The sequence below is a fragment of the Helianthus annuus genome, chromosome 12, assembly GCF_002127325.2.
Source record: "Helianthus annuus cultivar XRQ/B chromosome 12, HanXRQr2.0-SUNRISE, whole genome shotgun sequence".
Lineage (NCBI taxonomy): Eukaryota > Viridiplantae > Streptophyta > Magnoliopsida > Asterales > Asteraceae > Helianthus > Helianthus annuus.
Genome location: NC_035444.2, coordinates 120779832 through 120806027, shown reverse-complemented (window position 1 = coordinate 120806027; position 26196 = coordinate 120779832). Strand labels below are relative to the sequence as shown.

General features: G+C 35.8%; 2 protein-coding genes and 1 long non-coding RNA gene across 9 annotated transcripts; all 3 read right to left on the bottom strand.

The window, feature by feature from the left end:
* Positions 1-5095: 5095 nt before the first annotated feature.
* On the bottom strand, positions 5096-10835 carry LOC110895821 (probable glucan 1,3-beta-glucosidase A). 7 transcript variants are annotated; one of them, XM_022143186.2, is made up of 10 exons: positions 10723-10835; positions 10424-10615; positions 10191-10310; positions 9841-10029; positions 9439-9597; positions 9192-9361; positions 8959-9105; positions 5975-6327; positions 5724-5903; positions 5096-5331 (listed from the first exon to the last, which is right to left on the bottom strand). In XM_022143186.2, exons 2-10 carry the CDS (start codon positions 10442-10444, stop codon positions 5228-5230), a joined length of 1443 nt encoding a protein of 480 aa, XP_021998878.1. In that variant the 5' UTR covers positions 10445-10615; positions 10723-10835; the 3' UTR covers positions 5096-5227. The 7 variants fall into 7 exon arrangements, with proteins under 7 accessions (XP_021998878.1, XP_035836872.1, XP_035836871.1 ...); XM_035980979.1 differs by having other exon boundaries at positions 8986-9105; XM_035980978.1 differs by having other exon boundaries at positions 5096-5310; positions 10424-10539; positions 10723-10822.
* Positions 10836-19504: 8669 nt separating this feature from the next.
* LOC110895820 lies at positions 19505-22119 on the bottom strand. Its single transcript, XR_002567398.2, has 5 exons — positions 21463-22119; positions 20795-21182; positions 20557-20730; positions 19999-20199; positions 19505-19747 (listed from the first exon to the last, which is right to left on the bottom strand). It is a non-coding gene; the product is annotated as an uncharacterized LOC110895820 (long non-coding RNA).
* Positions 22120-23643: 1524 nt separating this feature from the next.
* Positions 23644-25157, bottom strand: LOC110895819 (E3 ubiquitin-protein ligase RING1). The gene is made up of 2 exons (XM_022143182.2): positions 25062-25157; positions 23644-24743 (listed from the first exon to the last, which is right to left on the bottom strand). The coding sequence occupies exon 2, from the start codon at positions 24672-24674 to the stop codon at positions 23898-23900; it is 777 nt and encodes a 258-aa protein (XP_021998874.1). The 5' UTR covers positions 24675-24743; positions 25062-25157; the 3' UTR covers positions 23644-23897.
* Positions 25158-26196: the final 1039 nt, after the last annotated feature.

The following is a 26196-nucleotide window of genomic DNA, read 5'->3' as shown; positions in this document are numbered from 1 at the left end:
TCATAACTGATGTTGTGATTTTTTATAAGATTTCAAGTAGGATCCCATGACAACTGTTATGTGCTTAATTGGTTTATTAGAGAGTTGGTTTTATAAAAGTTAGGATTGAGATGTTCACTTGGCTGAGATAATGTTGAATTCGAGTTTTGTTATATGCTAAGGATGTTGACTTAATATTCTAGGGGACGAAAGGTTGTTTGATGAACTGTTGGTTTGTTTGCTTTTTTTGTTTGAATACATGTTGAGAATAATGGCCATAAACTGCGTAGGAGACTGTGCAATTTCAACTCAGAAAAACAGATTAGGTAACATGTGTTAAACCTGTCTTATTTTTATCAAATTAGGTAACATGTATTAAACCTGCATTATTTTTATCAAAAACATATTAGGTAAACCTGTCTTTATTAGGGTAACTTGTGTTAAACCTGTCTTATTAGGTAAACATATTAGAGTAACATGTGTTAAACCTGTCTTATTTTAATCGAATTACAAAATATAGGAGATTAATACTGATGTACTTGTTTTTTTCATAGGTGAATGGTTGTTTTGTGTTCAAAATGAAGATGGCTATCAAGAAGCAAAGCATAGCTAGATTTTAACTTATAATAGTTTTTGGATCATTTTTATATATTTAAGTTCATATAAAACACTTTTGCCACTTTTGTTACCTTATGTATTACATTACAACTTCCAGGAACCAACTAACCAACTGAAGATGTTACATATGTTAACATAAGTAGATTCTCTTAATATCTGAAGAAGTATTACATCTCGTAAAGAGGAGTATTGTTGAACGTAATATAACATTACATGTACCCTATAACATCATTAAAAGTAAACCATAAAAATGTTGTTGTAAACCATTCAATGAAACACGTAAACTATAATGTCAGAAAAGGGTAATATAACATTAAATGTTACCCATAACATTATTAAAAGGTAATATATAAAAATGATACAAAAAGTATAAACTTCATAATTTATTCGGAATACCTCGTTTATTTTACAAATAAAAAGTCATGTTTTTTTTGTGGGATAATTAGCTACATATGTAGTAACAACGTTACACAAGTTACTTATAGTTACCCCAACCCTTTTTTAGACACAAAGGGGGGTTTCACATATGTAATACATGTTTGTAACATGTGTTACACTAGAGAGGTAACACATGTATAGCACGTTACACATGTTACATAGGAGATTAATAAGTTTTAACTATAGAAGATTAATATTGATGTACTTGTTTTGTTCATAGGTGAAAAGATGTTTTATGTTCAAGATGAGGATGGTTATCAAGAAGCGAAGCCCGCCGAAGCATTACAACGCATCATCTGGTTTTCTTGGTGACGATGGTGTGTTTTTTGGTTGGCTACTATGTGTTGTAAAGATGGATGTTGCTGTGATGACCATTTATAGAAGCATTACAACTATTGATATAAAATTCATTTTTATTTTCTTTGTTAGTATGAATACGGATGTTGTTGGGAAGGCAATTTTTTTATGCAACAACTATATGTAACATGTGTAATAGTGACGTTGTAACACATGTAAAACCTATATGTAACATGTGTAAGATGGTTATACACGTGTTACATATGTTACCCCATAGTGTAACATATGTTATAAACATGTGTTACATATGTCAGCCCGTTTGGTGTCAATTTAAACTTAGTAAAATTACATATGTAACAACATTACATCATCCAAATTGTCATATAAGTAAACAAACAAGTAATATTAGTAAAATTACATATGTAACATACGTTTACATACATGGAGTTACATGTCTTACATAAGTGGTAACGTATGTATACTCATAATATACACATTACACCCTTATGTTAGAGACTCTGGCCTACAACCTGAGTATACACGTGTTAATGTGTTTTTTAACCTCATGGTGTTATATTAGGAAGCTACACGTAACACGTAACACAAGTTACATTTGAAGTGTTTGCACCCTTATAAATTTTCCTTTTCCATCTGTTTATGTGTTATATTAGAAAGTTAAATGTAACACAAGTTACATTTGAAACTCGTAACACAAGTTACATTATTGAACGGTGGGATTATGGCACAAGTTACATATCCTGATCTTCTTACACCTTCATGTTTTTTTACTCCATAAATGATGTAATATTGTTGGATTGTATGCCACTTTCTACTCCTAATACATGCAACACTGCTTGGAACATTTGTTACATGGTTATATATTGGGATCTTTGTTCCACCCTCATCTTACAAAGGTTTAAACATATCAAAACCCACTTCATATTGGTTTAACATATGTCACAACATATCCAACCATTTTTAACTAGTATATTTGTTGTATATGCTACAAGGGTTCCTCTATGCTACAATTATTTTAATGTGTATAAATTGTCACAGTTAGTCTTACCCTACGTAATTATCGCTCCCACCAATTTTATAGATCAATTGAGTGATGAGTATGGCGACTTGTCATTACCACCACGTACCAATCAAGGTCAAACATTTCCACGTATGGGCTCATATGTTCATGAAGGTTTTGATTGAATAATATATTTTTATCAATTTCCATGTTTTGCATGTGTTACTCTAAAGTGGATAACATATGTACAACCAAGTTACATATGTTGCATAGTGTAGTTACGTGATCTACACCAGAGGCCAACACTTGCATAGCAAGGTTACACATGTTATCTTTTATTTGTAACACGTGTTACACCGATTGTAACATATTTTTAGATAACACAGGATGTTACATGTGTTACATGTGTTACACATGTTACATAGAGTAGTTGCATGTTCTACACCAGAGGCTAGCACTTGTATAGGCACGTTACACATGTTACCACATGTAACCTTTATATAGAGAAAACAAGATGTAGCATGTGTTACACGTGTTACATAAAGTAGTTGCATAGGATATAGCATTGTAACACATGTTACCTGGAAAACCAGGTAACACATGTAACAAACTAAAAAGAGATCAAATTAAGTTGCACAAGCAAACTAACATATGATAAACGTTCGAAAAATACAAAATATGAAATACAATGCTGAAATATATACAACATATCAATTTCATCTGCCTTTTTTCACCTAGAAAATTAATACATTCAATTCCTCTCATAATTGTTTTCTTATCCTTTTTTCACTTGCCACATTGACCCAAAAAATAATATCCCACAAAACAACCGATTAGCTACTGATTGAAATAATATCCCACAAAATAACCGATTAGCCACTAATCGAATGTGGTTTCAGCAATCACAACATCCGATTGGTCGTTGCAACATTTAACGACAGTGGTTGTTGGAAGAAGACGATTTGTTTAAAGTACATTAGGTGGTTTCACTTACTGATTGATGGCTACAACGTTTAACGATAGCGGTTTCACTTACCGTCGGTAAGGAAGAAGACGGTTGTGTTAGTGGCTGTTGGTGGTGTTGCCGAATCCGGTTTTACTTACCGCCGACAAGGAAGAAGACGGTTGTGTTAGTGGTTGTTGGTTGTTGGAAGAAGTCGGTTGCTGGTACGAGACGTTTCCAGATCTATAAATTTGTCACCATAGCTTCAGATCTGAAAATCAGTCACCACGATGTGAAACCGGAAAAATGGTGTGAGAAGTGGCTGGACACCCTACCTTATTTGTCTCTCTTTATACAATCCATGTCTCCTCTTTATTTTGTTATACGAGTCTCACATATCAACTAGTTACATATGCAACAATTACTAATATAACGACGAACAAAAAAAATCTCCTGATAATTGAAACGAATTTATTTAATATGAAATTTAAAATTAATTTGAATGAAAAATAAAGTTGTAGATAAAGTAAAAGAGAGAGAATGTTGGTGAGAGAAAAAAAGTAGATAGAAAATGTTGGTGAGAGAAAAAAGGTAAAGAGAGAATGTTGGTGAGAGAAAAAGGTAGAGAGGGAATATTGGTGAGAGAAAAAGTGGAAAGAGAATGTTGGTGAGAGAAAAAGGTAGAGAGAGAATGTTGGTGAGAGAAAAGGTGGAGAGAGAATGTTGGTGAAATGAAAGGTGGAAAGAGAATGTTATTTAATATTATTTCTTATTTACTTTGTGTAATATGTCTTGACCAAAATACCCCTCCAGCCACTTAAATGGTATTAAATTTAGATCAAATTACTATCTAATAATTTCAACCATTGGATCATGTTGATCAATGGTTATCATAGAGTTTACTAGGTTTTCTTACTACAAATAAGTTTTCTATAGATCCTTTCCCTATATATATATATATATATATTAATTTTGCTAGTTTTTCAGCAATTTGCTTTGGAGTTCGGATCTTTCTAGGAAGCAATCTTTGTATCCCTACCAATAAAGATAAGACATGTCTACATCTTACCCACTCTAGACTCTCTCAATAGTTTTGCTATTTGTGAACAACGTTGGGGCTTGGAGCAGGCACCATGTTCCTTCATTCACTACAATAGTTCCATCTACAACTAAGCTACGAAGGTTTAGTTCTAAATATCCTATGTATGTTTTTTTTCGGTTTCTTGTAATTGAGTCCATGGTAGTAAATTTATATGTTTTAAATCTTCTATTTTCGTTGCTACATTTTTTTTTGTAAAAAAAAACTGACATACAATTCTCAACAAGCATCATATTGATTATGCAATTTTGTATTGACCATCAAAAATGTTATTTTTTATCGGCCAACTAAATCACCAGATAAGCATTCCGGGATGTCCTCAATCAAGCAAATGCATCTCCTCCATAACAATCAGGGTTAGATGCATACCCGAGCTACCAAGCCACCAGTTCTAGGGAAAACACGCCCGCCCGAAGGCCCACTGCGGTAAAACTCGGTTCGGCTCGGTTTCGAACTGGCAACCTCCAAAGAGGCCTAGTTCTAAACTTCATTGCAACCACCAATGTCCTTCAAAGTGATGCTAGTGGGAGTTAAACTTGGGACCTCAAGGAGAGAAACCAAGTGATTAACCACTAAACCAACTTGTCAAGATTGACCATTAAAAAAGTTACCTTAGTAAATAGTAAACAAGCTCACACATACTAGTGCTTATGCTGAGACATTGATCAATGCTTCATCAAAACTAATGCTTTGCCAAGTGGGATTTTGCTGGTTAAGGGAAACAAACAAATTGAACTCTATGGTACATGTGGCCTTCAGATTTCAATGTCATTTGAGCATTATGGAACGTAGCCAAACAATAACCGAAAATAACAAACAAAATGTGGGCCCAACGCTATAACGCATTATAAATGTAGAAGTTACATGCCAATATGAACCACAATACACCCTTAATTACAGGTGTCTTCTGAGAGTAACCTACATCAAACAACATAAAACCTTCAAACATGTTACATGAGTTCCCAAGATTACAAACCTTTTATCTATTTTCGGCCCATTAACTTAACCGACAAAACCAAAAAATGTGGGTGAACAGGAACGAGTCAAATGGGTTGAAAGTCTCCCTAAGTGTATCGTTAATGCATAGAACCTCTTAAATCATTTTATTCAAAGAACGCTTATTTTTGTAAAATAATACTATGTTTGCAATCATATTTTAGACAGAATAATACTGATAAAAATATCAAAAAGTTTGAACAAAAAGAGTACGGGCCAACCCAACAAGTTTTGACTTACGCAAAAATTACCCGATATGACCTGTTACTCAGCTGGCCCAATTTTCCAACACGTTTTCGGTAAATACACTAACAGTTTATAAACGAACGTCTTACTTAGTTTTAAGTAGTTGTTGCGGATATTCCACTCAAAATCCCAGTGAGGCTCGGCATTTCTAAGTGTCCAATAAGCCCATCCAAAGGAGGCAGCATCATATACCTGTAACTGGGCTTCACCAAAATCTTGGTAATCTAACTGTGTACTGTTGGTTGCATTCCATTCGTTTACCCACTCGCCTGCAACCCATTCATTATATGTTAATTGTCAAAGGTAAGAATAAGATTAACGAGCGAGAGAACAAACTTACCAATAAAAACAAGAGGCCCGTTTAAATCATTGAGAGCTTGTAACTGCGGTTGTCTGTTGTTGAAAATAAACTGGATATTTTCAGCAGGAGTCTTGTTAACAAAATAACTATCGAAAAGATTGTAGTAATGCAAATCTAGTACTAGATTTGATGGACCAATGTTAGCGTTGTAAAGTTCAATAGGATCTGCGTTGCCGATTCTTTGGCAGATTATGACATAAGCTGTGGAAGAATATTTTCTGATGATCTGGTAGCCTTGTTTGTAATATGAAATTAGGGTATCCAATGGAACCGTTGCAGCAGATGGTTCGTTTAGAAGCTCGATTCCTAGCAAGGCTGGATGTGTGGCATACCTGTGCAACAACAAACCCAAACCAAGAGGTAAAATTTTCTCGGTATTGTATTAGATGATACCAGCTCTATTCATTTACTTGCACCAAACGGGTTTATAATCTTAAAAATGATGGATAAATTGTAGAGTGAATTGCAAATTTTGTCCTTTATGTTTATATCCCATTTCAGGCGGTACCCTTTATCTTTAAGGGCATGTTTGGGTAAGCTTATTGAAACAACTTATTGACTTATTGGCTTCTTGGAAAAGTTAGAATTTTGTGACTTATTGACTTATTGGCTTTTCCCCTCACATACACCCTCTTTGCCAAACATCATTTTAGAGCTTATGACTTTTCAAAAAGCCAATAAGTCAATAAGTTGTTTCAAAAAGCTTACCCAAACATGCCCTAAAATTGACGAATTTTGTACTTAATGTCTCTGTTGTTAAAAGCGATCGCCTGGTCCGCCTGGGCGACCTGGGCGACCAAGGCGACCATACACCGCTTTTGTCTCCTAGATAAAAAAGCAACGTTATTTTTTTTTAAAACCCTATCTTTTAAACAACCCAGATTATATTTACAGATAATTTTAAATCTTTTAGAATCATATCTCATCAAATCTGTATATATTTTTAAATATATTTTAAATTTCAAAAAGTTAAGAGATATATATTATCTTTATATAACATTCATTCATGTTCTGTATATAACAAATAAGACGTATCCACAGCATTCACAGTTCTTTGCTGGCAAAAAATACTACACGTATGTGTATGCTGCTGGAAAAGACAAGGCAATTGCTGTGGATGACGACTCCGACTCCGATGATCTTTAAAGTTGAAGAACATTTGGTTTTGAATTTTCTTTACTTTTTGAAGTCTGAACTTTATTGTTTTCAAGTCTTAACAGTTTTGGTTTTGGGATATTTTGGTGATTCATAATAATGTTGGTTTTATTTTAAGGTTTATGATATTTGAAAACTTTTGGAATTTTAGGATTTGGCTTTTTTCGGTTCATAACTTTGTTTTTTTAATGTTTTTATTTGATTGCGCTTTTTTTTTCTCAGGCCCTCGCTTTTTTTGCGCTTCTCGCCTAGGCGAGAGGGGAGCCCTATGCGCCTAGAGTAAATTGCCCTTGAGTGATCAGATTTTACAGAAAAATTAAACTGGGTTAGGCCCAAAGGACATAACGTGTAAGATTTTGAAACGTTAAGTACAAAATTCGTCAATTTTAAAGACAAAGGACACCGTCTGAAACATGGTATAAAGATAAAGGACAAAATTTGCAATTCACTCTAAATTGTATGCTGAAGTTGTTAGAAAGTTGAAATTATAAAAAAAAATAGATTGTTAGAACCCTGGATGAGTAATCGATGTTTCAAGCTGGTTTTGGGGGTCAGTTTAAGATCCGGTTTTGGGTCATGCAACTCTAACCACATAAGATCATAAGTAGGTATTATACCCAAAACCAATGGAAACCCACGAACCCGGTGAGCAATGAGTGACGCGTAGCCGACGGATGTGAGATGGTTTATATACAGCTTTAAAATTTATCATATATTACGAAAAGTATACCTTTTAGCATCAACAGTATTTAACTAATGTAATGAGTCAAAACTATTACATGCTTACAACCTCTCCAAAACTGTTGAATTGAAATAAACTGGATTATTATTTTAATCATATAGCTCCAAAACCATTAACTAAATGCAAGAAAAGTGGAAAAATTCTTAGTCGGTCAACAACACAACCCAATTCGACCCGCAGATTAGCATATGGGTAGGCCTGTAAACGAACCGAACGTTCAAGAAAAGTTCATGAACTTGTTCGGCGGGAAGTTCGTTTATGTTCGTTTATTTAATAAACGAACGAACACGAACAAAAAATTTTGTTCGTTTAATTAAATGAACGAACACGAACATACCTTGTGTTCGTTCATTTATGTTCATGAGCGTTCGTTTATGTTCGTTCATTTATGTTCGTGAACGCTTGTTTATGCTCATTTAAATTTTAGTAAATACATAAATAGTTGTATCTATATAAATATTAGGTTTTTACTTACTTATATAAATGTAACTAATTAGTAATTGAATTTTCTAGTAATAAAAAATAAAGTTCTAATTTTTTTCTTACATCGTAACTATTCACTTACTTAATATTTATATATTAGACTTTTTGTTTGCGTTCACTAATGTTCAATTGTATTTGTTTATATTTGTTCAACTACGTTCATTTGTGTTCGTTTATGTTTGTTCAATCATGTTACTTTATGTTTGTTCAAATATGTTCAGTTAATTTTTTTTGTTTATGTTCGTTTGTGTTCGTTTATGTTCATGAACTGTTCGTTTAGTCTTTAAACGAACGAACATAAACGAACACGAACATGCCTGATTTCTTAATGAACAAACACGAACAAGAAAATGTGTTCGATTATATGTTCATGTTCGTGTTCGTGTTCGGCTAAAGCTAAATAAACGAACACAAACATGTTTATGTTCGTGTTCGTTCGGTTCGTTTACAGGCCTAAGCATGGGCTTTGGACCAACTTGGATATGTTGATTCGGTCAACACAACCCAATTTGGACCCTCATGAAACCTCACCTAATAAAAAGCTTAAAAGTTAAATGCAGTGTTATCAGTAATCAAAACGCACCTCGAAGCTAAAAAATCAATGACATACAGTGTCTGTGAAATATACATAGGCCATGATGTAGAACCATCTCTACTGGCACTGTGTTCCATGCCATTTTGAGACCCCGGAGCTGCATGTAGATCGATGATGCACTTAATATCATATAACCTACACTAACACAAGTCCAATGTGAAAAGATTAAAAAAAAAAAAAAAAAAAAAAAAAACTCATGCGAAAAAGAGAAGGAAACCTACTGAGCCCACGAGAAAGCGTTATCCAAAGCTTCCAAGGTTCCACCAATGAAAGGGGTTGGAGGATTTGGATCAAAAGCTATCCACCATCCAACTGGGATTCTAACCGTATTTATTCCATGTTTGTACAGAAATTTAAAGTCTTGCCAAGTGATAAAACTGTTTCTATGCCTCTGAAATTTTCAACAAACTAGAATGCTTAATGATTTGATAAGGTTGTACAAATAAATATAGATTATGTTTATGTTACCGTAAGAACTTGTTTGGCCTTATCACGGCCGAGTCCATTAGCAAGCTGGTAATCTCCATGGATTAAATTTGATACAATTATCATTTCAAATGTAGCTGCATTATCATCCCACCCTGGAACCCCATGATGGTCTGCGGTGATGTTATTTGAAGTTGAAGCCTAACAAAAACAATTATATATATATATATATATATATATATATATAAGATTAGGTTCAAGAGTGAACACTAGTGTAGCTTGCGAACTGAGTGAACTAATCCTAGCCATACACATGTGTAGATCAATGGCCAGGACTTGATGTTGAAATACACTAGTGTTCACTCTAGAACCCCACCCTATATATATATATATATTATATCAAACTTTTCCAAACTAAAGAAATGTATGAAGATGACAATCAACCTGCAGATAGCTTCCACTTATTACATGTTTTATGTGAACTCTGTTTCTTTCATTTCTTTCAATGTAGAATGTTTCAGTTAAAGACGGCATACTTGCAGTTGCAGAGACATTGCCATCTTTAACGTCACATGTGATAAAATGCCCTTGTGATGTCCGGAGCTGAAACTCTGAACTAGAAACCCTCCATAACTGCATAAAACAACGGTATTTCATAAGACTGCGTTATGATTAAGTCAAAATTATCAAGCACCCCCTATGGTGGAGCATAACTTGACTCAGTTTCATAAAACTTGGTTGAAATTTCTTTTCAGTAACATAAACGTGTTGGGCATTTTTCCAGTGATGTATACCCGAAAGGTTTCCCATGAAGAAGGAGAATCTCGGTCTACTGTAATCTTCATGCCACCACCATTTTCTGCTGATATGTACTTGTGCAATGTCACTGATCTAAATTGTACCTCTGTACCATCCTGCATAGATAGTTAAGATTTCAAAAATGAAATAATGTAGGGTTTTTCATGAACTACCCTAATATCAAACTAAACAGGAGATGAAGGCAAATCATATCTCGTGTGGAACTCACAATCATATCTCTGTTAGGCATTTCATCGAACAGTTGGGGCTTAATCCAACCTTCTACAACCAACCATCCTCCCAAATTCACTCCTCTTACCTTCGAATTCCCAGGTAATCCTTCAACTTCACAATTTGAATTAGGAAAGAATCGACGCACATTGCGACAAAACAAAACAAAACAAAAACAGACGGAGCAAACCTGAGGAAGCAATCAACCAAACTGAGAGTAAGAAAGCAAATACCCATTTGCAGAAAATGAATTCCATGACACGAAATTTTGGTAAGGATAGACAACAACCAACGTACCTTTGAGCATAAAAGATAGAACAAGAATCTCTTATTAGTTCTTTGCTTAAACCTAAATTAATCCCAAAACACCATGAACAACTTAACTTCTTGGAGGATCATAAACAAAGGAGGATTTCATTCTTTAAAAATTTATCATATTTCTTACGTCCCTACACTTCTATAATTTTGCAGCTATAGTACTCAATGTTTACATATTTGTTCTCAGATAGTCCCTGAAGTAGATGGGGTTACTTGTATCAGTTAAGTGTGTGTGAAATGACCGAAATATCCTTATCGTTAAATTAATAATTGATATGTTGTAAACACATCCTATTTTCCATTGTATTTATGTATAGTTTTTATTAGTTTCCGAGTCGTTTATGATCGTTTATAGCTTGCACTTATTAAAAATGATGTTTTGTAAGTTAAAAGGTGCAAAGGAAGCTTAAACGAGCTAATATGGTAAAGAAACGATCAACAAGTGAAACCGGGATATGAAAATTAATTTCATGAGCAATACGAGCCAAGAAACATCACGAGGCCACGATTTGGACGGAAGCTGCTTATTAAGAGAGGGATTCAATGGCTGCAATATATTATTTTATCTATTGCTATATTGGATTAACATAAAAAATACGAGGGATTTTCTTGGGACGAAAGATTTGGTCGGTGACAAACAGTTAAATTGGAAGGGAATTAATATATATAATATCGCATAAACCATTCATTCGGGAGGAGGCTGCTGCATTATTACGAACAGGGGATACTAGGGAATATATATATATATATATATATATATGTATGTATATATATATATAGTGGAGAGTTCAAATGAGAAGAAATTACAAATTAAGAATAAAAAGATCAAAGGATATAAAGGTAATTTGAACAAATCATTTAATGAGTCTATTATTTGTTTTTACTATTCAAATTAATGGACTCTAATCATTTAATGAGTCTATCTTATAAAATAGTTGTGCACCTTACACAATAAAACAATTTTGCACATGATCTTGAATATTCAACATTTCCTACACTATTAAAACAATGTTTTGTTGTATGGTACAAAATGTGTAGGACTCCAACACTTTTAAATAATTTTGCGAATCATAATAAAATATGTGTAGGACATAACACCTTTATATAATTTTGTCACTCCTAATAAAATTAGTATAGGATCCAACACATGAATGGTGGTGAAGAAGAAAATTATGGTGACATTAATGAGAGTTTTGTAACTCTATAAAATATTTATTAGTATTCTACATCAAATTGTCTATACTACCCTTAGTAATTAAAGCATTAATTAAAAGTGGATAAAAATAATATCTTAGTTCTCAACCATTGATCAAAAAAATATAGGGTCTAGATTAATTTATTTTTCTTCTTTCAAGAAGATTCTTCTCAAATGAACCTCCCCCTATATATGTATATATATATATATATAGGGGGCTGCTAGAATGAAAACCACCCCGAGTTGTAAGAACCGCAAGAACTACACCCCACGGAGCGCCGTTCGCCATGATTTTTTTTTACAAGTAGATGTGTGTATTATAAACACAGCCGTAAAAAATCATGGCGAACGGCGCTCCGTGGGGTGTAGTTTTTTACACCACAAGTTTGGTGTTTTAATTTTTTTTCTTTTTTCTTTTTTTTTTCACCAAACTTGTGGTGTAAAAAACTACACCCCACGGAGCGTCGTTCGCCATGATTTTTTACGGCTGTGTTTATAATATACACATCTACTTGTAAAAAAAAATCATGGCGAACGGCGCTCCGTGGGGTGTAGTTCTCGCGGTTCTTACAACTCGAGGTGGTTTTCATTCTAGCGGCTCCCTATATATATATATATATAGAGAGAGAGAGAGAGAGAGAGAAAACGGTAGAAAGTGTGAGAACGGTGAGAACGCTTATCGATCGTCCGATCAAAACAATCTATGGACTAGATTGGCGCGGTGGCGTTTTCGTAAATAACATCAATTTTATTACGTGGACGCGCTTCATTAAGGGTAACAGGGTCTTTTGACTTCTCCACACAAAACGCCATCTCATGAAATAAAACGCCAAAAACAAAAGTCACACAACATTCTGCTAAAAACGCCATTAGATATAAAACGCCAAACTTAATTATAGTAAAATCCCGCCTAAAAAACTGCCAAAAAATCCTATATATACAACATCTCAGACCTTCAACTAAAAACACACACAAAAACCCAAACGCCATATTTGATATATCCCATTCGCCTTAGAAACGCCAAAAAACCCAAACACCAAATATCTTCTAACCCAAAACGTTTTTTTGAAATTCAGTTTGGTTGTCAGTAAGATTTCGCTAAATGAAATAGACAAAATCCTTAAGTGAGGATATTGTCCATTTTATTGAGTAAAATCTTATTGACTTATCCTCAACTTTCATCCAATTTATAACGCCAAAATATACAAAAACATTATTGAGGTTTGTTGTCAATAAAGTTTAGCTGTATGGGGTGGACAACATTGTCAGTTATCTTTCTTAACCGAGGATTAACAATGTTGTCCATCTCATACAGCAAAACATTATTGATTTTAGCATGATCAAAATTTGAGGTTTAAGGTGCTCTTATTTCGTGGCGTTCTTTTTATCGGTAAAACGCCAAAAAAAGTTAAAAAATCAAACATCGTTGATTGTAAAAATTCAAGATTGTTGGCTGAAGGGTCTAAACTCAATAACATTTTGCTGCATGAGATGGACAAATCTTCAAGAAAAAGATGCTGATGTCAGGCTGTGTGCTTCCAAACAGCCACACAAAAAAATTACTTGAAAAACAAAAAAACAAAATGAATCATATGAAAGTCGAACCAGCGAGTTAACATGATTCAATAAAGAAGAAAGAGACTGGTGACATTGAAGATATGGAAGATCAAATGTTTATGTATTCTTTTTTTTTATTTTCCTTTTTAGTTAATTGTTATGTAATAAAAACGCCATATATAATAAAAATGCCAAAACAGCCAAAATGCTTGTTTAAACGATATCATCTCGTTAAAAGCAAACTTTAGTAAATACAAATCAGTAATACTGAAGATAGAGAAAATTTATTATATTAGAATCTAAAATGCCAAACTTGAAAGATGGGACGTGTTACAGACTTCAGAGATAAAGCTTATCAAAAACAATAATTACAAAATAGTAACTGAAAAGACGAATACTTTATTATAATAATGCACCGCCTAATTTAGGCGCCAAAAAGATATCCTGTAAAATGATACGTCTCAGAAACTTCCATTTGATCAAACCAAAAAAAACAAACTCACTGTAAAACGCCAAAAAATAAAAAAAAATCAAACATGGCTAATATGCTTTCTTGGATATTCAGAATTGTTCTTCGTGAAGTTTCGCTGAATGAATTGTTATCAGAGGGAAGTAACTCTAAAAGATTTTGCTGCATAAGATGGACAAAAATTCAAGAAAAAGATACTGATGCCAGTCATATGGCATTTTGTATTTTTTGTTCTTGAAGAACTTTTGGATGAGGAGAAAAGATCAATGACACTGAAGAGTGGCTTGATTATAAAGATGAAGATCCAGATAAAGAAAAAGCGAAAAACCCACTCACACGTCATAGATCTATGTCCCCAAACATCCACAAAAAGCTAGTTCAACAGACGAGCAGGCAAAAAAATCAAACCGATAGGTTTGTTAAGTTTTACATAAAACGTCATATATTTGGTGACAATTTTTGTACTATTAAAGAAGAGAGACTGATGACAGTGAAGATTGTGAAAAGAGATCCGATTAGGATTTTTAATTTATTTTCTTCGCTTGTATTTTTTTTCCTGTGATTGAAATATAATTTAACAATAGTAAAACGCCAAGATACCACAAACGCCAAAATGTTTATAAAAAATAATAGAACAATGGGCCATCTTGTTTAAAACCCCTTGAAAAACGCCATTCAAATAGATATCCTGCCCCCTGGGTTCCAATGGCATACGATTTGAATAAACGCCATAAACGCCAAAATGTTGATACAATGAAACCATTAAAACGGCATTAGTTATTGAATTTGGTTAACGCCAAAAATCTTAAAAACCAAAAATTAAAACAATATTGGGAAAAGCGGAACTGGAAAAGCAGAAGATGAAAGGACAAAAAAGCCCCTCCGCCCTTTTCTAAGCGGCGTGACACGTATTGGGCCAGGAAGCGTTCTCACCGTTCTCACACTTTTGAGCGTTTTCTCCTGATCCCGTTTATATATATATATATATATATATATTGGATTTTTGTGTTTAGTTGAAACAAATGATCAATATCCAAATCCTTGTAAATTTTTTCTATTTTTAATATGTTAGAATCTTAGAAGTATAATCAAAGTACTATTATAGATTCTTGACCGAATTCAATGTTGTAACGAAACAAAGTACAAGAGAACAAAGAACAAGGTACAATTTCAATGGCATAAAAGTTACTTAGTATTAATCATATTGCCAACACAATAAATAAAACCCAATTAATTATTAATATATAATAATATATTACAATGGGGAATAATAGAGATATCATGGACATATCAGGAGAACATGAATTAAAAAGGTGGTGTACGATATTTAAAACACAATATACAAACCCTAACAGTCCTTATAAACTTCAAACACACCTTCGTACAACTATGAATATAAAACACAACATTACAATTAACTTAAAACACACTAATGTTAGTCTTTCGATAATCAAAGCCTTATCATCCAAAACACAACACAAAACCCACAAATATGGTGTTTTAGTAATCTTCACTATGTTATTTGTGAGTTTTGAGTGCGTTTTATGGTTAACATTATGGTGTTTTATGACTTTTTACACTTTGTAGGAAAAAATGAACTTTATAGCCAACTCTCACCCTATATATGTATATATATATATATATATATATGTGTGTGTGTGTGTGTGTGTGTGTGTGTGTGTATAGGGTAGGGTTTGGCTACAAAGTCCATTTTTCCTACAAAGTGTACAAAGTCATAAAACACCACAATTTCAGCCGTAAAACACACTCAAACCCCACAAATAACAGAGTGAAGATCACCAAAACACAATATCTAAACCCTAACAATCCATAAAAAACTTCAAACATACCATCATAGAATTATGAATATAAAACCAACATGATAATCAACATAAAACACACTAATGTTAGTCATTCGATAATCAAAGTCTTATCATCTAAAACGCAACACAAAACCCACAAATATGACGCTTTAGTAATCCTCACTTTGTTATTTGTGGGTTTTGAGTGTGTTCTGTGGCTGAAAATGTGGTGTTTTATGACTTTGTACACTTTGTAGGAAAAATAGACTTTGTAGCCAACTCCCACCCTATATATATATATATGGAAAAAGTGTAACGTATAATAGGGCTTATCGTACGATACGTACGCGATCATCCTAGCCGTACGATCTGGTGCGAATTCAATCTTCGCATGTTATAAAAAGGCAATGAAATCGCATGGCGTGAAAATGCAATGAAATCGCATGTTTTGAAATCCCATGCAAATAAAATCGCATGTGAAAAAATGGCTAGCATGAGGAATGTGAAAAATGACATGGGGTGTGTAGATGGACAAAATCAATGGCTTGCATGAAATCGCATGTTTTGAAATCTCATGCAAATGAAATCGCATGTGAAAAAATGGCTAGCATGAGGTAATGTGAAAAATGGCATGGGGTGTGTAGATAGACAAAATTGCATGTGGAAGACTGAATATCGCATGTGAAAAAATGGCTAGTATAGGGTGTAACAACTCTCATTAAAATTAATAATTAGAATGTTAATTATCTATTAAGAAAACCCTAATTGAGACACCCAAGTGATTCTACAGAAACCCTAAAATTTTCAGAATTTTCAGAATCAGGATCAGGGCCCCTAAAACTCAGGGGGGGATAAACCCTAGCCAACGATTATCTTCATAACTATCTGTAAAAATCGAATTTTAGGAAACTGTCAACACAGCAAGCCTAGTTAGGGACGTGGCTACCTATAGAAACTAGGTTACCCCTCGCGCTACGCGACAGGGTCAAATTTCGTGTATAAATAGTAGAGGTTGGGACTTGAATCTGGGCACAAAAACGACGATAAAACTCCAAACACACACGGAGATATCGCCTGTACACTATTATAAAACACACATAGTTCACGAGGTGCTGCCGCGGAACAGGGTAATTACTCGATCGCTATTACGATTCAGTTTCCGGAATCAATACATTCAAAGAATGTCTAAGTGCCGCCCACATTGGGCTATGCTTTGTCGTTTGTCGGTAATCCGATAAATGAGTTGAAGCATTGTACTTTGTCGTTTGTCGATAATTCGATAAATGAGTTGAAGTACTATACTTTGTCGTTTGTCATTTTGATAAATGAGTTGAAGTATTGCACTTGGTCATTCATTGTGAGAAATTGATCTCAGAAGTTATCGTAACTGCTGTATTGATCACTAATCCTGTTTTGTGTACATTATTGTTAAATTAGAAATAATCAAGGCTAATCAGTAGGCTTATACACTGCTCGTTAAATCTGCAATGTGAGTCATTCTTCTTTTTATCAACTGTTTTACAATACTCCAAATTATTTTCAAAATGTTATAATTACAGGGACTAAGTCGTGGATATCTTGATTTATTGGTTAGTGGGGTATTGTGCACATTACTATTTCTCCCAGTTAGGTTCATTGACCTACTAGGGAGAAACGTCACTATTAGAGTTCATTGACCTAATAGTGGTATGACCATCGTCACCATTGTGACTTGTCATCATTGTGGCAGAAAGCCAGATAAAGATAAGATGTGAACCATTGTAATCGCTCTTATGCTGTAATTTATAACTATGGGTCATTTCCAAAAAAAACTGAATGAACTCACTCAGTATTTCCCCGCTGACAAAACCTTTTTCAAACATGTTTCAGGTGATCTGTTGTGAACAAAGAAAAGTGCCAGGAAGCACTATCAGCTTAGAAAAGTGGCTCAGTGTAAATAAATAAAGGAACATGTTTTAAAAATAAAGATTTCCATGGAAATCACATTATTGTAAATTACTGGGTTTATCCCTAAATTATGTAATGAGCAGTTTTAATACTAAAGATCCTGTTTTAAAAAGACTTCCGCTGTCGCCTAAATTAAAATACCGCAGGATTTCTGTCCCGCGGCTCCTGAAACGGGTCAAACCGGGTCGGGGGCCGTGACATGGGGTAATGTGAAAAATGGCATGGGGTGTGTAGATGGATAAAATCGCATGTGGAAGATTGAATATCGCACGTGAAAAATGGCTAGCATGGGGTAATGTGAAAAATGGCATGGGGTGTGTAGATGGACAAAATCACATATGGAAGATTGAATTCGCACCAGATCATACGGCTGGGATGATCGCGTACGTATCGTACGATAAGCCCTATTGTACGTTAACTGACCTCTATATATATGTATATATATATATATGTTTTATGTATATGTATGTGTGTGCATAAAGAAGAAGAGAGAGAGAAGAGGCACGACAAGAACGGCGAGCAGACGACATTGAGGACGGGGACGACCCTAGAGGGCGGTGTACTGGGGCGTTGCCGGCCCTAGGCCGCTCCCCACACCGAGCAGTCTTATTTAAATTGTTAGATAACTATCTCGAATCATCAAAGTAGTTGTATTCGTGATTTGTATTGAAATTATGAGTCTCAATCCTTTTTCTTTAAATTATTAGAAGATTAGCCTTCTCAAATTGTCAAAATAATTGAATTCGTGATTGTATTGAAATTAGCAACGATTAGTGGTTTTCATTACCCAATAAACTCTAAGGGTATGTTTGGCAAAAGTAGTTGATGGCTGGTAGCTGAAAGCTGGAAGCTGGTAGCTAGTAGCTGTAGCTTTTTAGATATATTTGGTGTTTGGTAGAGTAGCTGAAACTTTTAATAAAATGTATAAAATTACCAAAATGGACATAACTAAAAGTTTAGAAAGTTGGTGCATTAAAAAGTTTCTTATTTTGAGAGGTTAAAATAGTCATTTTCCCTAAAAGCTTGTAGCTCCTTCTAAACGCTACTAGTAGTAGCGTTTAACCAAAAGCTTCAAGCTCCTAACCTAAAAGCTTAAAGCTCCTTCAACCAAACAAGAATTTTTATTGAGTAGGAGCTTTTTCTTAAAAGCTTAAAGCTAGAAGCTCCTAAAAGCTCCATGCCAAACATACCCCAAATTTCCAACAAAAACCGGTTGGTTACGTTTTGGAGATGTAGACACACGATTAGGCTGGACGGTATGGTGGATGTCCCCGGCACGGCGAGGCCCGGCACCACCGCCCCCTCCAGGTCCGTCCCGTCGCCTCCGTCGCTTCCCCGACAATTGTGACCTCCTCCACCTTTCCTTTTTTTAGCTTTTGGTTTTTTACTTTTTTCTTTGGTTTTATTCTTGGAATATGTTTAAAAACAGAGATTAACATTTAACTCAGTTGATTAGGTCAGGTCGGGTATGGTTATTTTTGTTTTCTTGGAGCCACCGGATAAAAATAACGGCCGGAATTAAAGCCGGAGAAGAACAAGTCGGGTATGGTTATTTTTGTTTTCAAAAGGTTTGCCAAATTGCAGTTCCTTTTAAGTGTTATGGCAACTAGGGGTATTCGTCGTGTCGCGCGTTGCGCGATATTACATGTTAGATTCATTTGCTTACGGCTGCAAGCATTCCTGATGTTAACAACTTTTCGTTAATTAATCATGTTGTTGTATATGATGTGGCGGGGTACATACACGCATGTCAAGTGTAAAACATAGAGGTTTCATGATAACACAAAGCAATAATAACATAAGGACACGAATCATCTTGCATATTTGAATGTCCATTGTGACCAACATAGTACCAGTGAGATACATAACGTATACCAATAATAGAAGAAATTAAATCTTCAGCTTCATCAAATTCTAGATCTAACTGCAATGATCCCGTCTTATTAGGAAGAAGTGCACATAAAAGAACAGGGTGCTCATCCCTCACATTGCATTGCACCAAACTTTTAAGTGTTGCAGTTCCAAAAGCCAATGCTGCCAAAAACATATAGGGGAAAAAATCAAAATGACAAAAAAATATATATTAAATAAACTTAAACTATTAAAACATATATGTGACCCAGATCTGCTAAAGTTTATCAGTGGTGCATGAAGTGTACTCTTAAGTGCCTAACCATGATGCTAATCACATCTAAATTGGTCTTGTACATGATGAAATGTAAATGAAATCAATTAATTGCGATCAAAACAAAGTTTAGCACGTTGAGTCTGATGGAAGTGTTTACCTTGTTTTTTAGCCGATTGGCTGATGCCAGCTCATGGATTGTCAGTTATAGGTCAGCGTTGCTGGTGTGGTTGCTGAGTTTGTAGTTGTGTTGATGGTGTGTTCATCATGTTCACAGCAGATCTAGGCCAGCTCGCATATGGCAGCGGTGAGATCTTCCTATTAGTTCGGACCCAGAATCCTATATTATAGTTATCATGTACTACACCAGCATGAATAAGATTCATTAAAAACATGATTATCTAACCTGGAACAATGTTCCTTGACAGATATCCAATAGTTACTATAGATTTATACTTTTTAAATTTAAGCACAGACCACCGGTGACTAAATCCGACTTTATATTCAACTCCACAACCTATTGACCCGTGACCGATAAACAATGACTAAACCCCACACTAATGTAAAACAAAGAGAGTTGCGAGTTGTGAGGTGGATGGAAAGAAAACGACAAATACACTACGGCAAGACTCTGATTTTTTCTCAACACTATTTAGGCCTTAGCTGCACACACAAACACACTCACAGATGATTAAGAAGAGTCAAAATCAATACAAACCTGCTGAAAATCACCAGCCACTTTGACCCGTTCAAACCCGCCACCTGACTACATATGTCACTCTATGACCCGCTGACCCGTGATTGCTAAAGCGGTTGGTGAGAGACTATAAACCCCACATTTTTTGCCATATAATCTATGTCCCATATCTTGCAATGGTTTCCGACTTTCCGTCTGTAACAAAAGAGAATGTAATTACAAAAGATGCAATCAATAAAAAAGACAAAACACAAAGTACCAGTGTTCTTCTTTAGTCCATGGAGTCGCATTCTTCCTGTCCTTTTCTCCACATTTTTATCCAATAACTGTCGCTAACAACTCCGAAGCCAAATTCGCAACCGCTTACTCTTCTTTTTTTACCCTAACAACAAATTCCTCGCCAATAGCATCACCATCTTCATCAAGATAATCGTGTTCGTACTTCGTAGTACGCTTTCACCTCGTCCGTCGTCCTGCGCGGATCGCATTGGTCAACTACTGCCACTGTCCGGTAATATCTTCCCGGCCATTTGTCACTACGTGTCAAGTTAAAGATTAAAGACTAAAGCATCAAGTACTTATACTGCAATGCTTTAGCCCCTTGTACTTTACTTTAACCGTCCAAAACAACATGTAACAACATAACTCTGCAAAAATAAACCTATCATTCAACTCAACATGGTAAGAGAAAATTAACAAACGCTAAACACCTACACTAAGATATTGACTAAGATGATTAATTAGCAAAACATAGAATGTCGAAGCAGGTGTTTTGGTCGGTGGCAAAGGCCACCGACTTCCCTCACCGGAACCCTAGAACCCACAGTGGTGACGGTCACTAGACCATTACCACAGGTTTAACCCGAGGGCCAAGAGGATTGCCGACCAGTCTGTAAGTCTTAAACCCAATCGAAACTGAAAACTTACCGTGGTTGGAATTGGACTCTAGCCGCCGCTGAAAACATCGCTACCGCCGTAGTTACCCATCGTCGGAGCACAGAATGGCCTCCGCCGCGTCTGCCGTCGACAACCATCTCCATCTCTCTTGATTCTCCGGCACCTCTTTTCCTCTGACGATTTGTTTCTTCAAATGGGTTGAACGGCTAGGGTTTCTAATCACCACCGCCGTCACTACGCGGGAACCATCACCAGGTCTCCTCTCTCCATATGTGTGGGGGGTAAGATCAGAGTGCAGAGGGTTTTATGTTCTGCGGACACTCACCTTCCACCTGGTTTGATAATGCAAATTATCAAAATGCCCTCGTTACTGTTCATTGCGTTGTTGGCCCTGTGCTTGCACCACTACCATCGTTCCTTGATTCTCGATCTGTAGGAAAGAGTCATTCACGCGCAAGAAAGAGGTTGTCCCCGTAGCACCGCCATGCCTCCGGCTTCCGTCGCAGGCGATTCTTCTCCGGAAAGTGGTTTTCGCCGAAGCACCGCCATGCCTCCGGGAACTTTCTCTCTCTGCTTCTCACCTGTCTCTCTCAAACGTGGTATAAGGTCCTGAGGAAATGTGGCACGCCACTATAACACGTGTCTCTTCATAACCCAAAATAAAAATCTGTGTTAACTCCCTGCTCTTGATACTGTTCATTTCATTTTGTTATTAATATATGTATAATATATGTATAATATAATTTAAATTTCTAGCTTTGCTATACTTCCATTTTAATTTTCTTTCAAAAGTGTTAGAAATTGCCCTTTTTATTTCAAGAATTTATAACCTGTATTTAAAACTTACAAAAGTATTTTTTTTTAAGTTATATAATTTCTTTTTTAAGTTATGTAATGTTTTTATTTTTTAAGTTATGGAATGTTTAAAAATATGTTGACTTTTTATTAAAAATAAAGGAGGGGGCCCATTCTCCACACCCTTGATCCATCCTTAGAGGGGCATTTAATTGGTAATGACGTGGTGGGTGAGACTGTGGGGTATGGTGGGGCGTGAGTTGGGGGCATGGTGTGACACGTGGAGTATGGGGCACCCAAGACCAAAAGCCAATTTCAAAGGGGTATGGTGGGGCGTGGCTAGGGTGGTGTGGAAAAAAAAACCAATTTCAAAGGGCTAGTGCTCTTGGCCAATGAGATTCCGCCATGTCATGTGGGTAGCCCCACCCAACGCCCTGGCTGAAACCTCCGCCCAAGGGGGTACGCCGAAACCCAAACCTACCCGGGATGGTGATGTGGACGTTTGTACCCAACCCACGCCCCAACCTCCACCCCATACTCCATAGTCTGACGTGAAGGGCCATCCTCAAATGGGACTCATCCACACCCATAGTCTTAAGAATGTGGAAAATACCATATGATTTGTCAGTTTTCAATTTTGGTAGCTAATGCTTTTCAAATAAAAGATGGATGAATGGCATTTAACTCCAATCAAGTTCAGCTTTAATTATATTGATTATAACTTCCTATTTAATTTATTACGCTAAATTACTTTTCCTATCATTCATAATTCATTTTTAAAATTATAGTTTCTTTTTTATTCTGATTATAAATATATAGAATAAAGTAATTAATATATTACGGTTACTTCACATTTCTCATATTTGTGTGTATCATGAGACAACTTTACCCATTGTTGAAAGGGCATTGACGTTTGTGATGGTCGCACATGATTCGGATGCGCTAAGGTTGTGTGTAGTGGGGCGCCATGTGTGCCTATAAAGCCCCAATGGCGCCTAGCACACCACGGCGGTGGGCGTTATGGGGCAAAAAAAGGGGGCGGCGCTATCTCCATAGCGGCGTGATGGAGGGAAGTTTTAAAACCTTGACCAACAAAAAATAGTTAAGGGTTTTTATAATTAATTAATAAAATTGAAAATTAATAATTAGGTAATGATGGTAGGGGCTTTATGACTACGGACTCTAGTGATATATGGCCCCACAAGGCCCCTGTTTGACGTGGCACGACACGTGTCGCATAACGCCCACAAATGGGCTTTATGACTACGGATGGCCTAATCCTCAAATGCTTACGTAAATAGTTTTCTTAATATTTCTCTTTTTCTTTACCGAAGAACACTTCCAGAGAAAACAAAATTATTACGAACTAACTCTAGTTTATAAAAATATTCTTTTGGTCTATGCCTTTTCACTAGATGCATATAAAATATCAATTCATTGGTGATAACCCAAACTCGTTACACATGCACTTTAACTTATGGTCGAGACCAAACATCATAGTAAGAAAAACCATGACATGCTTCTAAGGCAGTACAACTTTAAAAATATTAATCAACCCCTGTAGGTTGGATTTTGATATAATAAGAGAAGGGTGGTGACACCTATACGGGGTGTATGTATATACCATGAAAGAAACAATCACAAAGATAGAGGCTTCATTCAAATTTCTTCTAGACCAATTCTCGGCCCGCCCTCGAGCTCGATCCTCTTGGCTTGCCACTTTTCAGCATCGCATTCGGCTTAGGCGACACTGCTGATTCTTGATGAAAAAAGTGAAAGGAGCCCATTGAAAGTGATCTTCTGATTGGTTCAAGTTTTTGGCAACAATGGTTGGTCAGATCACTCTGCACCCTAACACCATTGGTATTTTCAGTTCCAGGGGTCGAGTCTTCTTCCTGTGTGCTTGATTCAACCGAATTATTTCCGTGGGTGTTAACCACCGGTGCTCGACACAAGGGGCAGTTTTTGTGAGATCGCAGCCACGTATCAATGCAAGCGACATGAAAAGCGTGGCTACATTTAGGCAAAAGCCGGAGGCTTTCTTCCTCTTCAAAGACACCCAAACAAACAGGGCAATCAGAGTCGATCAAGTCGTCTTCCTTTCTGTACTTGAACATCTGGATGGAGTCGATCATGGACTGATCCAAACCGATGGTGTTGATCAACCAAACGGGATGAAACAGCACGGGCTCTTGATAGGGGGTTTCATTTGTATTATTGTTAATTCTCCTACGACGTCTCGTTTGAAAAGCACGACATATTTTGGTGAGGATGATGTAGCAAAGGAAAGCGAAAGTGGCAGCAAGAGTGCATATCAACAAGATTTTGAGTGGTGAAAGGGGATGATGGTCTTCCAACGTTGGCGGTGGATCGTCGTCGTCACAGTCGTCATCGTTATCGCGGGGTTTACAGAGCTTTCGTATGGTGATGACTATGGACATTGTCATGAGGGGGAGATCAAGTCATGGGTATGGGTGGTGGGTGGGTGTTTTAGTCTCTTGGGGGAGCGACTTTAACGCTCTGTTCCCGAGTTAACTTAACGAGGGATAAGAAAAGAAAGCAAAAGTGAGAAAGGAAAGGACGAGAAAGGAAAATAAAAGATGACTTTCCCACCGTTTCCTCCCAAATCGGAAGGAAAGAAAATTTAAAGAATTTAGCCTAGCTTTCCCGTCATTTCCTTTCTTTTCCTTCCTTAAATGAAACTCGGGAACACGACATGTTTTATTTTCCTTTCTTTTCCTTCCTTAAATGAAACTCTGGAACACAAAATATTTTTACTTTCTTTTTGTTTCCTTTCCTTTCCTTCCGTTAGTAAACTCTGGAACACAGTGTAAGGTAGTTTCGGGGATCCTTCCTTCCACTCGGTTTTTGTGGACACTGTTGGAGGAGAGTTTCCGCGTCAAGGAAAAAACCAAAATTATTTAGTTATCCCCTTGCTTTATTTTTTTTCCTTATATAATCAAGAGGAAACGTAAGTACGTTTATAATCCTCTAGTAAACCCCAACATCACTCTTTAAGATGTGGTCATTACCCTCATAATAACTATTACCCTCCACGTCAATGTCATGTCATCCATCTCTAATCCACAATCTAAAACCACTACTCTAAGGGTGTGGTCATGACCCAAACCACTATCCTCTTATCTATTTTAATTTATCTTTGTCTAATGAAAAAAGAAATGATTACTTGAAAAATGGAAAGGAGGACCATGGTTGCCATAGTTTAATCCATGCAAACCATGGTGGATTAGGAAAAGTAGTGGTATAGCCTTCCACTCATGTTCATACGTGACGAATCATGTCCCAACAATGATCTCCACATCCTTTAGCCTTATAGTCACTCTAAAAAATCTTTAAACACTTACATCCATTTTGTTTTCGTTTTTCTACAATTTACATCATCTTGTGTCAATTAACCTGTATCTTTGTATTACCCACATGAGTATTATTTTCTTTTCCCCCCACCCAAACCTCAATGTCCAAATAAAAACATATCATTTCCCACACACCTTACTTTACAACCCTGCGTTTTACCAAAAATATTTTTCCTTCTAATTAAAATTTGTATAACGAAACGAACACCTGAACAATATATATACGAACTTGTATGTCACACCTTGACCCGCAACAGATTTGATACGGGAGATGATGATTGTCAATGGCTCATGACAGCTATTATAAGTTTAAATATTTAAAGTATGATCAAATTAAAACATCACACATACCATAGAAATCTCAAAAAAATTCATATAATACCAAGGTCATAAATCAAAAAACGAAACCAGTTTATATAACTAAGGCATGTCTTCATCTTCAACTCTATCTCATCTGGTTACTTGTATCTTACGTAAAAGAAGTTTTTGGATCAACATAAAGTTGGTAAATAGATCTAAATTTAAATTAAATGTTTTGCTTTATTATTTTAATTATTTAATATTTAATCAGAAAATGATTTAACATGCAACTTCA